The 14,955-nt window shown below is 43.2% G+C and overlaps 1 protein-coding gene across 1 annotated transcript; it reads left to right on the top strand.

Annotated features, from left to right (window-relative positions):
* The first annotated feature begins 10,738 nt into the window (after nt 1-10,738).
* On the top strand, nt 10,739-11,245 carry TMEM229B (transmembrane protein 229B). The gene has a single exon (XM_009982743.2). The coding sequence runs from the start codon at nt 10,742-10,744 to the stop codon at nt 11,243-11,245; it is 504 nt and encodes a 167-aa protein (XP_009981045.1). The 5' UTR covers nt 10,739-10,741.
* The last annotated feature ends 3,710 nt before the right edge of the window (nt 11,246-14,955 follow it).

Below are 14,955 nucleotides of genomic sequence, written 5' to 3'. Positions count from 1 at the left end.
CCTTACTGAGTTTAGGATTACAGTTAGCAGTTCTTAAGGATTTTCTTTTGTAAGGTGGAAGCTTAATTCCTTTTTCAGGTGTTTAGCAAGTAGGTGGTATTAACGTGATGCAGTTAAATTCCACGAGTCCTGAAGCAGAGGCATGTTAGCTGCTATTCACAAAATGATGGTTTAGAATTTTTCAGAAGGCTGAATGTATAGATTGAATCTGGGAAAAGGGATGAATGTGAGTAGCGTCTCAGCATGTACCACAGCCATAAACTGTTAGATCTGTAAAGCAGTCTGAAGCTGATGTATTGCTTTATTTCATGGCTACCCTGTGCTTTGAAAGATGAATTCCTGGACCTCAGGCATTCAGAAGCATCTGAAGCATCCCTGTGCACATACATATAGACTTTTCTATCTTAAGGAACCTGAAGTCTTACACTTATGTTGACTGATAAATATAGGCCAGTTTTGAAAATGCCTTCCTGTATTGGACCAATTAATCTGTTTGTTGATTTTATTTGGGAAATTGTTCAATAGAGCATGGTCATTTGGACACACTACAGTCACAGAAAGTAATGTGGAAGAAGGGTATAAACATAAAATTAAATGGATCTGCTTTCAGAGGGGCTGTGTAGAGGCTGGAACTGAGCATGCCTGTCAAGCCATGATAAATGATTGGCATGCTGCAGGTAGGAATCCTGAATTCAGTAGTAGTGTTTGTAAAAGGTCACCTCAGCATCAAAATGAACACAGTCAGAAGAAGCAATTATAGGGGAAAAAAATAAATCCACCCCTTTCAAGTAGAGGGGAAGAGAGGGCAAATAAGCAAATCAATAAGGACAATATATGAATGTGTCTGTGTATCTTTAATTCTATCTACAGATGTATAGACATATAAAAATTATGTAGGCATAGTGAGTTGATTTGCTTTCATTAAAGCAGGTATCTGTGGTCCAGTCCAAACTGGAGCATGAGAGAACAGCCCAGCTCTGTGACTTAGGAGAGAGGCAGCAAGAAGCTCAGAATGAGTTGGAGAAGAATCAAGGTGACATCAGCTGTAGTCAGAGGAGACAGGGAGCATCCTTATGACCCAGCTCCCTGGCTCATGAGCTGGAGTGCATGAAGCTGCAGCTGGGAGCACATGTTTCAGTTGGAAGAACAGCACTGGGAAACATCCCTGGGACTGTACCTTCATAAGCTGACCGATTGGAAAAGGAGGGAGCTGTAGGATGCAGCAGTAAAAGCTTATGGACCAATGCTGAGTTAGAAATCGATGTCTGAAGAGATAGGAGGTTTCCTTGAATGGCAGGCAGAAATAGCCTGGCAAATACCAGTTCTGTACGGAGCACAAATGTTGAGTTACTGCTTTATTTAAAAGAGCTTTGAGTGTTCAGCTTACTGCCTTTCAGAAGGCTCAGAGCTTCAGTCACGTTCCCCTGTGGGAAAGCTCTGGGTGCTGCATTCTTGGGGCACACAGCACGTAATCAGATGAATGAGTCTTGATGTGATGGGAGTCATAAACTGCTAATTATTAGAGGGTTTATGGTGGATCTGATGCTTTAGGTTTGCAAAAAAGAAAAACGGCAGGTATGCATACAACATGAAGATGGTCTGTTTGTAGTTATGCTAAACTTCCTGATACTTTCAGGAAACAGCAGCCCTAAAAATTTATGTCATCTTTTGCACAGATGTACATAGCAACAAAGTACCCAACACAGTGGAGGGAGTATGTCTGCGGTGTAGGAACGAGGCCCTAACCTTAAGTTTTTGTTGAGTTTTTATTCAGGACAGAGAAATTTGACTGGTCTACGAAGACAGATTTACCTGTGTGATGCATTTACAGGCTGCTTGTTCTTTTTTTCTCTGAATTGAAATAAATCTGAACAATAGAATACAAAACTCACCACTAATTTATTTGCCCATGCAATATATTTCCACTGCTGATTACGTACTTTGCGAGCCGGTGATGGCATGATTAATCCCTGTGGTATGCTAATTGGTGGGCACTATTGGGAGAAGCTCTGGGAAGCTGCTCAGAGGAGCTGCCTTTCCCAGCTGTAGGCATAGTTGCCTACTTGAGGATCTTGTCAGATATGGTGAGGTGGTCAGTAAGCTTCTGAGATGTATCCTCTTCTACCCTTTCTTTCCAGGATGTTTCTACCTTTGAGGACCTGTGTAAACTTGAAATTAAGAAGACAAAGTAGCCACCATCTTGGAGGCTCTACAAGGATTTCCTTGGTGAAAAAGAATAATTTAGCAATCTGAGACTGCTCAAGTTTTCTCCTCCAGGGATGTTAGGAGTAAACTTGAGGAATCACAGCCTGATGAATAGCAGCTAGCTGTTGGAAGACCTGGTTCTTTCATGTCTCAGCAGTATTTTAATGTTAGGAAAGAAAATATGTATTGAAGAGGAAAAATTATTTTCTGTAGAATTGCCATCAAGAGACTTCCAAAAGGGGAAAGAGAGAAGAAAACTTCTTGTGACAGCCTCAGCTTAAAATTGTGCTCCCCCCTGTTTCATTTGTCCTTATGCAGTGCCTTCTGCTTGCAAGGTTTAAACCTAACTCAGCTTAGACCAAGATGCTAGGTTTCTTTATGGTCTGCAGCAGTTCTGTTCCTCCTAGATGAACAGTGACTGTAGTTGCTAGCTGCAGGTATTTACATTATCCAGTTACCTACTATCATTTGAATTCTGGGAGTTTATAAAGGCTCATGCTCTGGTGAAGAGTGATACAAGGAGAGGGAAATAGTTCTTTACAGTTGTATATAGGCAGCCTGAATTTCCAGTAAAAGAAGCAGCTAACTTTCTGAAATGCTGCTTTGAGCTTTACCTGCAACAAACTAGGAGAGGCTGCCTTGGATCTGTCAACAGAATATTTTTTGGTCTTTTTACACACACTGCTGTTATTCACAGATTTAAGTGACTTGGGTTGTGTCAGGGTATTAGAGGCTAGGATTTTAGATACTCTTACTTCACTGCTTTGATCATAATATTTTTCTCTGCCAAACTTCCTTTTCAATGTGAAATGTGTTTGGATTTTTTTGTCATTTATTTTGCCAAACTTGGCTTTCCTCCATTGCATGCTGATTCTGGCTCGTTACTGTAGACTGTTCAGAAGAGCTGGGCTAGGCATATTTATTTGTTACTGATACTGACCTCTGAGTTGTCCAAATCAATTTGTTATTGTAGCGTTGGAGTTGACTAGTGTATTTGCTTTTCATTTGGCTTTGGAAAGAAGATGGGGGCATTTTCTAAGAAGAAAAAAAAACTTTTCGAAAAAGAACTGTCTGAATTTCCAAACAGCTTTAAGAAACCATTTAAGATGGGTGACACATAATGTCTTGACCTCAGTGTTGTCTCTTCTTTACATCTGTTGGCTCTCTAGTGACAATGGAAAGGATATTGGCTATGGCAGTCTTTTAAACTCTCAGTATGTTCTCAGAATAAATTCTCTCTCCGTTCATTACTCTGTTTTGGGTTGCTTTTTCCTGGTAAGCCATGATGTGCATTATGTTCTTGGAGCGTTAGATTTGCTTCAGTCAGCTAATACAACATGTTAAGCTCAAGCTTTCAAAAACAGCTGTGAATTTTGAGTGCCACTGTACTGGAATGCATGGTTTGAAATGAAGGGGCCCAGCAGGAACTTTCAAGTCAGGCAGTTGCCCATCAGGGAGCTATGAGTGCTCAGACTTAGGCCTGAAGTCAAGGACTGCAAACTTGTGGCAGCTTTTGAAAAATGGATTCTAGGAACTCAGTTCTGCTCTCACTGCAGAGGATGAAGTCAATCTGGACTTACTGTCCATGTTAGATATGGTGAATCCAGCAATCGAGCACCCATAACTGGAGGACAGCTGATACAGATTCTCAGGGCAAGTTGTGTCCCCTTGTACATGCCATCTCCTTGGAGGGCAGACCTTCCATAGTGCTGTATGAGACCTGTAGTATCGGCAAACATGAAGACCCGCTGCCTTAATTTGTTCTCAGCTTGGAGTGGCCACTGTGGGCTAAGGTGTGTTTGAGTAACGTAATGCTATGTGTAAGGCAGGTCATGGGAAATCTCAGCTTTCTGCACTTCTACTGCCATTCATGAGATCACATTAGTCAGAAAAGTATTCTTTAAACTAACAGTGTCTTCATGTTTTCTCTTTGTTCTCTGAAAAGCCCCCCCGCTCTACACTCCCTCCCAAGAAAACCTTAGCTTTCTTTTTCCTGTTGTGAAATGGTGCCTTCTCGGCAGCCTACACACAGGCATTACCGGCAAGAACTACACTTCCTCATCCCTTTGGCTTAATCTGGTAATTGGATTCATTTAATCTCCTTTTGTCGTCATTCATTTTTACTGCATCCCAATTCTCTTTGGAACAGATTTGAAAGATAGGCAGGGATCAGAGGCTGCCAGCAGATACAGAGCGAAGTGGGCAAGGGAACAAGGAGTGGCAGGGAAGTGATGCGCCTTCCAAGGGAAAGGAGCTAGAGATGAAAACGAGGGAAAATGCAGTTTGGAAATGGGCTGTGTTTTCTTATTCGCAATATGTGGCGGTGTGGGTAGAACTCAGAGGAAGGGAGACAACTTGCATCCTGATGGAGGTGGAGTCCAGAGAGAGAAGCAGCAAAACCAGATGATTAATGCGTTCAGAACTGACTAAAGTCCCAGGGCTCCAGATCCATCCTGAAAGTGCTAAGAGTAAGCAACGGACATCAAGTCTGTGTTTGGAGACATCTGTCTGTGGCATGCTTTTAGCTTCATTGCAGGGCTTGATTAATCGATCTGCTGGAACTATTCCACACTTCAGTACAGTTGAAATTCTATTTTCTGAGCTACAGTTAATTGAGTTACCTGAAGGATGAATATTTCCTCAGAGTTATGACTTCAGCACATAAGTACTGCTAAGACTTTACTGCATAAATCTTTAAACACTGATGAACTAATGTCTTGGGGCCAGATCCAGCACCAGTGTTCTGTAAATATTTACTCCTAATGATTTGTGCGAGACTCTTGTGAAAATGTTGAAGCCAGATTTGCAGCATGTTCGTTTAATGTCGTCCATGGTTGCAAAGGCATGCTCATTTGGTGTTTACTAACAGGGAAAAAGAATTACATTTAAAAAGGTATTGCCCAAAAATGTGTGTCAGTTTTCATCAACACATCCTTGTATCTACTCTACTCTTTGTTAAAGCAGAAAAGCAGATATGTGTCTGATTCTCCCTGTCTTAAGGAAGAACACAGTAGCTACAATGATGTGCCAATGAAAGTAATTCAAAAAGTCATGAGGAACAGTTACTTAAGTACTGTTTGGGTAAGAAGGGTCTGAGGAAAGAGAATATCATAAGCAGTAGAGCTTACAGTCAGGGAGTAGCAGGTGCCCTCTACCTCAGAGTTGTCCTGAAATACTGCGTTCAGCTCTGGGGTCCCCAACACAAGAAGGACATGGAGCTGCTGGAGCGAGTCCAGAGGAAGGCCACGAAGATGATCTGGGGGCTGGAGCAGCTCTGCTATGAAGACAGGCTGAGAGAGTTGGGACTGTTCAGCCTGGAGAAGAGAAGGCTCCGGGGTGATCTTATTGCAGTCTTCCAGTACCTAAAGGGGGCCTACAGGAAAGCTGGAGAGGGACTTTTTACAATGGCATGTAGTGAAAGGACAAAGGGTAATGAATTTAAACTGAAAGAGGATAGATTTAGATTAGATAGAAGGAAGAAATTTTTTACGATGAGGGATGTGAAGCACTGGAAGAGGTTGCCCAGAGAAGGTGTGGCTGCCCCATCCCTGGAAGTGTTCAAGGCCAGGCTGGATGAGGCTTTGAGCAACCTGGTCTAGTGGAAGGTTTCCCTGCCCATGGCAGGGGCGTTGGAACTAGGTGATCTTTGAGGTCCCTTCCAACCCTAACCATTCTATGATTTTATGTATCTAAGGCATTTCTTAGAAATATGAACATGCATGTTATAAAACTAAATATTAGTAAATACTTCAAATATTAATTTTTAAAATAATGCTGTGCCCTAATTTTTCAACTGGCAGAAACAACTGGGCACTGAGAATATGGAACTTCCTGCAGTAGTTCAAGTTCACCTGCGGTGAATCAAGTAGCTGACAGAATTTGCAGCCTCAGGCCATCACTAATCAGGGGCGTTGTCTCATGGAGTGTGGTTTTTTTTGTGTTTTTCTTTTATTAGCACTTCAGAGTTATTTCTGAGTATTTTGATGAGGTCTCATTATACCCATCCAGAGGCTGGAGTAGAGGGAATAGAGACAATCTGGGGGAGACTTTTTGAAGCACGGTTTGGCTTGGTAGCAGGGAAACCAGCAGAAGGCCACTGCAAAGGAGTGCTTTGAAAAAATGAGCCAGGCAGGGCTCAGGAACTTAATCAGGCATGAATATGACATGCCATGATGTCTCCCCTGCAGTGCTTGTGTGTGACACATCTGCCATTATTTCTTGGTCTCCCATCAACCCATTTTTCCAGTCACTTGCCTCTCGCCTGTCCAGGCTGCAACTGAGTGTGAGTACAGAAGTGCTCCCCATGCGCAGAAGGGTCTTGCATGTGAAGCGGCGCAGTGTGGGATTTATGTCCTTGCTTCTGACTTGGCCAGGTACATCAGGTTTATCTGTATCTTATGTCAACCTAGGGGATGATTAATATCCATTTCAGAGTTGATATTCTAAAATAGAAAAGTATAATCTTTGTGTTGTTACAATATTATTTTCTTGCAGGCTTAACTCGGAGTGCTGCCCTGATTCTCTGAACCAGATTTATGTTGAGAAACACCGCCATACCTTCATACGCATCCCCCTGTTAGGGCTGTGCTTGGTTGCTGTAGGTGGAAGGGCTCTTGGCCCCTGCGTTACCAGCAGCATTATCCGCGCAGGCAGCGCAGTTGGGGCAAGGACTACATATTCCTGTGAGGCCCATGTGTGGTTTCCATAGAGTTGCCTTTTTTTTTTTTTTTTTCCTTCTATCAGCAACCTGGAAAAGAAGATCCTGCTGGAGAAAAAGTTAACACTTCTGTGCTGGCTTAGCTCAGGCTTCCTAATAGCATTGTATTAGAGGAACTATTTCTACTTTAGCTGCTTGAAATATAATTTGATGATGATGGAAAGTATTTTCATAGCTTTGAACTTAGAAGCTCCCTGTTCTCCACAAAACTACAGGGTGTGAGCAGCCTCAGTACAAGCATGGCCATCCATGTGCAGCCTCCAGGACTTGTTTGCTCTCTGTTGAGACAAGCGCGTAGGTGGCAGCTGTTGTTTCTGGTTTTCAGGAAGCCACTGCCCATCCCTCTGTAACTACCTCAGTGATGAATGTCGTTTGTTTTCCTCAGGAGACTAAATAGCTATCATACATTCAGAGCTTTTTGGTCTGGATTACTGTTGCTCCATTAAAGTCTTGCATCACCAAGTTCAATTATTTACTTGAGGCTTTTGACAAATCTGTGTCTCTTACCGAATCCAGTCTTGGCCTTCTGTATGGGTGCTTCTCCCACTAATGTCCTGCAACTACTTTTTAGCTTGATCCTTTTATCATGGATTGCTGCCCGATAAAACAATGCTTTTCTCCTTCATTTCCCCCTTGAGACCTTCTTGTGCTGTATTGCCTACCCGGCACCAGCCAATTCGGTATGGCTGAGAAATAAGATGCGTGGGAACAGCTGCAATTTTAATTGTTTTGTAAATGCTCGAGTGACTGGTAACCATTACATTGTGTAGTCCCCAACCTATGCAATGACATACTGTAGCTTGTTGTAGTCTCCCTAGGTATCCGCCATTCCCTTCTATGTCTTACTGTGTAATTTTTGTTTTATTTTGGAGGAAATATTTTACAGGAGGAGCTGTGATTTATGAATTTACTTAGTGCCTAGCACAGTGGAACCAGTTTGTTTGGGCTACCACAGTTCAGCATCTGCCCTGTCTTGGGATGCTCTTTATCAGCAGGCAGCCTGTGAAGGCTCTCTTAAGCATACGGTAAGAAGGAAGTTCCCATGAGGGCTGCGCTGACTGGGCATGTGACAGTAGGAGGCAAATATTGAGACAGTGTCAGCGCATTGATGCTTCTCTCTTTGCAGTTGTGGTGAAAGGCTCAGGATTCAAAAGAAGTCAACAGTGGTCTTTGCAATGGGTTAACTTGTGTTGTAGACGTTGTCCCAGACCTGGTCTAGATTCAGTTCTTAGACTTCTAGTGTAGTGACTAAGATATTTTGCAAAGTGTAGAAAAGAAACAGAGAATAAGTAGATAATTATCAAGTATGTGATACAGAGCCAGGAAAGGGAAATCTTCATTGCACGGAGGAAATAGCGTGGGGTAGAACAGGATGGGGCTTGTTGGATATATTTGTGTGAGTCTTTGGCTTTGGTGGGCAGGTGTAAGGCAATGGAAATTGGTGAGGCGATCCTTGGAATAAAAAGGGAGAGACTGAGAGAGAAGGACCTTCTGTGCATTTGATCAAACTTTGCAAAGAGATTTTCAAAATTGTAAGGAAAACCTTATGGATAGCACCACATGCTGTGGATGCTAACAGTTCAAATACATTTCATGTAAAGCTGTACGGGGAAGTGCAAGGACTGAGGACCACAAGTGGAAAAGCTTAGAAAAGCTTATCGAGAAGAGAGGAAAACCATACCATCCCTTGGCAGCTTAGTAAAAACTTTACAGTTGTTTTCTTCCCTGGAGAATGACGTCCCATATCTCCTCAGTGCCTTACCTAGCAATTGGTATGACTTCAAAAGCCTCTGCATCTTCTTCTTCCTTCCTGCTGCAGCCATATATCCCCGTTCTGACAAAAGATACCTACAGTCTATTTCCTTCTTCCTTCTTTCCCTTACTCCTGTATCTCTGATTATTGATTTGTTCTTGAAATTATGTGAGAATGGGGGAATGATACTGAGAATTCAAACTCCTAAGCTTATCTACTGTGCTGGCAAACTAACCAAGTAACGTTACATTGACAAACTCTCGTTCTCCTCAGAAAGTTTGCAGTGCCCTTACACATCAGCTGCTTGTGGACTGTGTGGAGATACACCCCCTGACTAATTCTCATGTGCTACCTCTGCTGCTGTCTTACAGGGGCTCTTGAGACTGAACTGTTAGGAGACATAAGGGAATTCCTAGCGACTCCTTAGTCTTCCATCCACAAGCTCACAATGTGCTATTGATGCCCATCTGTAGCATCTGATGATAGTTCAGTGTCCTGTGTAAAACAGATTGTGCCATTAGGAAATGGGTCTTTGTTCAAACACACACATCATATGAACTGCCAAGACTTTGTTTGTTTTGGTGTCTATTTAAGAGAGGAGTGAATAGGTCATGGATACAGCTCTGTCTTTTCCACTTTCAATATTCCCCTGTGAATATTCTGCATATCTTTATGTCCATTATTACAGTTCTGTTTCCCTTATAAACATTTCTCTTCTCTTATCTCCTATCAGAACTTCAGTCATATTGTGTGTTAATACTTTGTTCAGACGGGCACCATGTTTACAGAGCAGGGCAGGAACAGTCTCTTTCCAGATGGCATTGGAATGACTGCATGTAACATTAGCGTGGTCCTCTCCTTGCACCACAGAACTGACATGTGCAGAGCAAAGAAGTTAAATAGTGCCTGATGAAGAGTCAAGAGAAAACCCAACTTGAAAAAGTAAGTTTCTAAGAATGAAAGAAGTCAAATTCACCCTGTGGTGTAAATCTGTAAGGTTTCAGTAAAATTATGCTTAAAATCAGCTTGAGCCAGGGACTGTAGCTGGCAGAGCAATGCTTAGGACCTTGTAAATCTCTACAAAAAGTGTAAAAACTAATTGTGCTGAAACAGTTCAGTGATAAGCAAATTTTGCCCTTTCAAAACCTCTTCACTAAGTTTCTTTCTGTAGAGACAATTAGAATTTGTTCTCATTTCCTATTTGTCATGACTAGCCACCTCTCTCTGTGCTCAGCTGTTGCTTTTTATTCTCCTCCTTTGTGTTTTGCTGTCCTGAAGCCAAATCTGAATGGATTTCAATGGCGCTCTTGTGCTTTTTGACTTGGTATCAGGCAGTCTGACAGCATAAGAAAATTATTTTCCAAATCCTAGCCATACAATGCATGAGTTCTTTAACAGAAGAAATAACAGTTCAGCTGAATAATGGATGCAAGGTGTGGTGTCTGGAAGTGTAAAACCTCTTAAACTTTCTCCTCTGGTTGCCTTTCTGTAGCCCCCATCAAAGCTCAGTTTTTTCACTACAGTAAACATTTTGAGTATAGAGATGTAGGTGACAGCTGGAAGGGCTGAGGTTTTCAAGGCTGTGTTCATCTGATCTATTACATATTAGAATCGGGAAAGCTAGGGACAGTGCTGTTTCTTGAAGAGAGCAGAAAGGTCATCTGTGCTCCTTGTGAGATGACTGTATTTTTCTGCTGACTTGCAACCAGTAAGTTCTTTGGCAGCCTCACCCCTGGCAAAGCCCTTGTACCTGTCAGCTCCCTCCTTATCTTAGTGCGTCCCGCTTCTCAGGCAGAGCGGTGTGCATTCCCCAGGTCCATGCTGAGACTCAGAACCTGGTAAGGTGCCACCTTTCCCCAGGACTTAAAATCTGCTGTGGTAAAAATAAGACAATTTAAAATTCACTTCTTTCTTAGATTTGTCTTTTGTGGATGTTACGAATTTGTGTGTGTTGCCATCTGGGGGATAAGGACTTGTGACATCCTGGTTGACTCTTCTCTCTTTCTGTCTCTCTGTCTCTCTTTCTCTCTCTTCATTTCAGAGCACCTGCTGAGGTGTGCAGAAGAATGGCTGCGGCAGAGCCTCTGACTGCTTTCTCCCGATGGTACCTCTACGCCATTCACGGCTATTTCTGTGAGGTGATGTTCACAGCTGCCTGGGAGTTTGTGGTCAACTTTAACTGGAAGTTCCCAGGTGTTACCAGTGTGTGGGCACTCTTCATCTATGGCACCTCCATCCTCATTGTGGAGAAGATGTATCTGTATCTAAAAGACAAGTGTAACATTTTAGTGCGCTGCTTCATTTACACACTTTGGACATACCTCTGGGAGTTCACCACTGGCCTCATCCTACGCCAGTTCAATGCCTGCCCATGGGACTATTCCCAGTTTGATTTTGACTTCATGGGCCTGATCACCCTGGAGTATGCCATCCCATGGTTTTGTGCTTCTTTCATCATGGAGCAGCTGGTGATCAGAAACACACTGCGCTTACGATTTGATGAGACTGCCGAGCCAGGGGCCCCCACTGTCCCCGTTGCCTTGGCCAACGGCCATGTGAAGACTGATTGAGCAGTGACTCGGAACCACACTTAGCAATCTGAGAGAGCCCAGACCTCTACCACAGACTGTCAGCTCTGACTCTGAGGTACTGCTTCTTGCTGTATGATAAGATTCATAAACCCCATTTTTCTAATGGAGGTGTGCATGGGATATACCAGAAAAAAATGGAACCAATAGATTTTCTATGGATTTTACTCTTTGGGCTTCAAGGACCAACATCAGTTACTTGTTAGTTAGGTCGTTTCTGATTTTAACTTATTACAGATGAAAGCAGTCCTTTTGCTTACTCTTTTATGTGGAGAAAGAAGAAAAAGAAATGCTACCATGGAAATGCATACAAAAAGAAAAAATATCTAATTAGTGGATGGGCATGGACACACCAGCTGAGTTAGTGATTGGCTTACTCCATTAGGCAATATTCAGGTGCTTGCTTGCAACCAATACCTCCCGTGGGACCTGAGATGCTGCAGGAACAAGGAAAATCCATCTGCTGTTGAGAAGAACCTAAGACTGGCAGTCTGCTGGGGAGGTAGATGGTGTTCCCTTCATGAGGTCCCATTGGCCTCTCCCCAGGTTCTTTGTTGCACCATGAAATAATTCGGTGCTGGACATCTTGGTGAATTTATACAGATCTTGTACTTTTTGAAATCTCAGTCCTGATATTCAGTAGAAATTTTTTCTTTTTTTTTTTTTTAATAAAGCCCTTTTTTGCCGAGTGAATTTTACCATAATCTGTGCAATCTGAATCTTGGCAAAAGGCGCAAGAAATAGTGTAAGTCTTCCCATCTCCTCTGTCCCCTCAAAGCAGACCTTGCCTGAAGGGCTGCTGCAGATTCCAGCTCCCATCTCAGCTGTGCAGACATTGTAGGGACTGTACAGAGTTTTCTGCCTTCCTTCCCCGGGATTCCTCTGTTTCTGGTGATGTTGATGACTTTCGCTGCAACCCATTGTATTTGAAGGTCAAAACTTTCTTGTGGCTAATGTGGTATCAAGGATTTGGTCCTCTGGCACTGGCTCTGACCTTCCTTCAGCACTGGCAGGTCTTTGCTTAGTTCTGCCCAGTGTTCTCCTCAGTGTATCAAGAGGATTTGCTTATTCTTCCCAAATTCTGCTTTAAATAACTACAGCCATATTGTCATGACAATAATTGGAGGCAGCAAGAGATATGCCATGCTGCCTGGTACATTTATTTAAAAAAAAAAAAAGGCAAAAAATCCCTCCCTGAAGAGCACTTCTTTATGCTCTGCCTCAGTGAGGCTTCGAGTTAGGGTGCAAGAGCAGCAGTAGGGAGATGGAGCAGGATGAAGTGCTGTGGCTCCATTGTAGAACTACCTGCACTGGTAACAGTTTGAAATTTAACCTGTTGGGGCCACTCGAGGAGTATAGGGAGAGTTGCAGTGCAGGGAAGGTGCTTGAATAGTGGCAGCCACAGGTTCATAATTCATTCTGGCAAGTCTTGGCTTTTGAAGTTAGCAACAAATGTGGCGCTTCCAGCTGTCAGACGTATCTGACTCCTAACTGGTTTATGGGGCAGGTTTGCTGTAGTTGCCCTGTAGGGCCAGATTAACTTTAGGTTCTTCCACCATAGTCCACAGAGCTGCACCAGAGATCAGTTTGGCTTGAAACGTAAATGTGTTGGCGTGGTTGTGGGATTCCACTCTCGTACTGGAAATGGCGAGGCTGTTTCTGTGTGGGTCCCCTGTCTCTGGTAGGGAGTGCTCAGCTGTGAACCTGCTCCTTGTCCTGGGGCATCCATTCCTGAGGGGAAAAGCACTCCTGGCTCTATGAGAATTGCTTGTTGGTTCTGCTCTTAGGAAAGCAGTGTTAATCCTTTTTGTATCACCCCCTTCTCACATTTCATCCGTTGCTGGCAATGGACACAGAAAAACTGGCGCAAGGAGTAAATCAAATCAGCCCTGGGGTACGTGATGCCTCCTGAAGCACCTAGAATACTTAGGTGGGTATTTAGAGTTCCCTTTTTATAGTTCATTAGATTAAAAGAGAACAAACACTGAACAGACTTTTTTTTTTTTTTTCATGCTGATGCCAGTATTATGGAATCATAGGAACAGTATGTAGTTTATCAGCCTTGATGGTCTTGGGCATCTAGACCCAGGCAAAATAGTCACCTGACACTGTACATGGGGGGAGGAGGGGGAAGAGATGAGATTTGTACATGGGATAACATACATGAGCTCTACTGGGCCAGAACCAGAATTGCAAGGTGCAGGAGAGCACTGGGATCTCCCCATTTTGGCCCTGGTTCTGTCAGGGTCATTAAACACTATGTCTAGAGCTGAGTTGTCCTCTTACAGCATAGCTTCGGTGTGCTGTCATGCTGCCTGCTACACCACTCCTGCATCATCTGAAACCCTCAGCTTCATAGAAAATCTTAGGATCCTTGCTTCCTCAGCTGTTACAAAACTCTCAAAAAAGGTTAAAAGGAGTTAGCAACGTGCTTTGGTGACTCCCAGCTGCAGCTGTGACTGGAGGAGTAGTGCCTGTTCACAGAGCTAACCTGGTGCACCATCACAATGGTGTCTTGACTTCAGAAGGTCTCCACTAAAGGACACTAGTTTTGCTCAGTGGTGTAATATTTAGATGCTCAAACTACGGAGGGGTTTCGCAGCAGCATCTAGTATCTTATTCCATTATCCTTATTGCCTGTGCCACTGTAACAGCTATTGTAGTCTGCTTCCCACTGATGTCTGACGTACCACCCAGCTATCGATCCTCATAGAGTGGTAATTTACACCCAGAAGTGCACTTTATTTGCAGCTTGCACACCAGAAACAGAAAGAGACCCAGCAAATTCTTAAATCAATTGAAATAATTATACATAATACCATGTACCTAATGCAGCAGGATTAGCCAGACTTCTCCTTTCTGAGTAACATGACTACGGCCAGAGCTTTGTCTTTTCTGCAAAATCTCCCTTTTTAATACATGTGATGCTTCTTACAACGTCTTACAGAAGTGCCCAGAGCACGTTACCGGGGTCTCAGTGGCAGCTCAGCAAGAGCTCGGGAGCTGGACTGAAGTGGTAGAGACATTTACATTAAGAAGAAAAAAACGCACAAGGCCTAACATTTGTTTGTATGTGTATCTTCCTCAGTAGATTAAAGTTGCCTGTTTTGAGTTCACCAGCAATAAAAAAACCCTTGTGATTTATCTACCTTGTCCTAACTGTAGCAAGGAGAGAGTGGCCCATCGCTGCTTTTCTTTTCTAGGGGGGTGGTGGATGGTGGGATATGGACTCCAGTTACCCTGAGGTTCCAGTTTTGCCTCCCTTCTCTTACTTATCTCTTGTATGGTCCACACTAAAGGATCTCAAAGTATGTGATGAAAGACAGAGCCTGGTGTCCTGCGCACAAGAGGCAGTTTGAGTATTACTGCGATGTCTGTTCATACTCCAAAGATCTTGCCAGAGGGAAATGGCTGATTTACAGCAGGACCAGACTGCCCTTTGGTGTTATAATTGAGAGAAATGTGTACATATGTACCAGGTACTATTGCGCCTTTGGACTGAGCGCATTTTGTAATTAAAGCAGAATAACCCAATCAAGGTTTTGCTTGACTAGTCCTGTGACTATAAAAGGTAAAAAAAGACTGCAGGGCTTTAACTGCTTTGAGAATTGGGAAGCGAGCGACCAAAGACTTCCCGAGTTCAAGAGCATTGCTCTGCTGCTGACTGGTTTTCTGAAACCTGCACAGAAAGA

Source organism: Tauraco erythrolophus, chromosome 6, assembly GCF_009769465.1.
Source record: "Tauraco erythrolophus isolate bTauEry1 chromosome 6, bTauEry1.pri, whole genome shotgun sequence".
NCBI classification, from domain to species: Eukaryota; Metazoa; Chordata; class Aves; order Musophagiformes; family Musophagidae; genus Tauraco; species Tauraco erythrolophus.
The sequence above is the reverse complement of the archived record's forward strand: the minus strand, read 5'-3'. Positions and strand labels throughout refer to the sequence as shown.

What these genes read in the sequence shown, in the direction of transcription:
- TMEM229B (XM_009982743.2), top strand. Translation starts at nt 10,742, where the DNA reads ATGGCTGCGGCAGAGCCTCTGACTGCTTTCTCCCGATGGTACCTCTAC.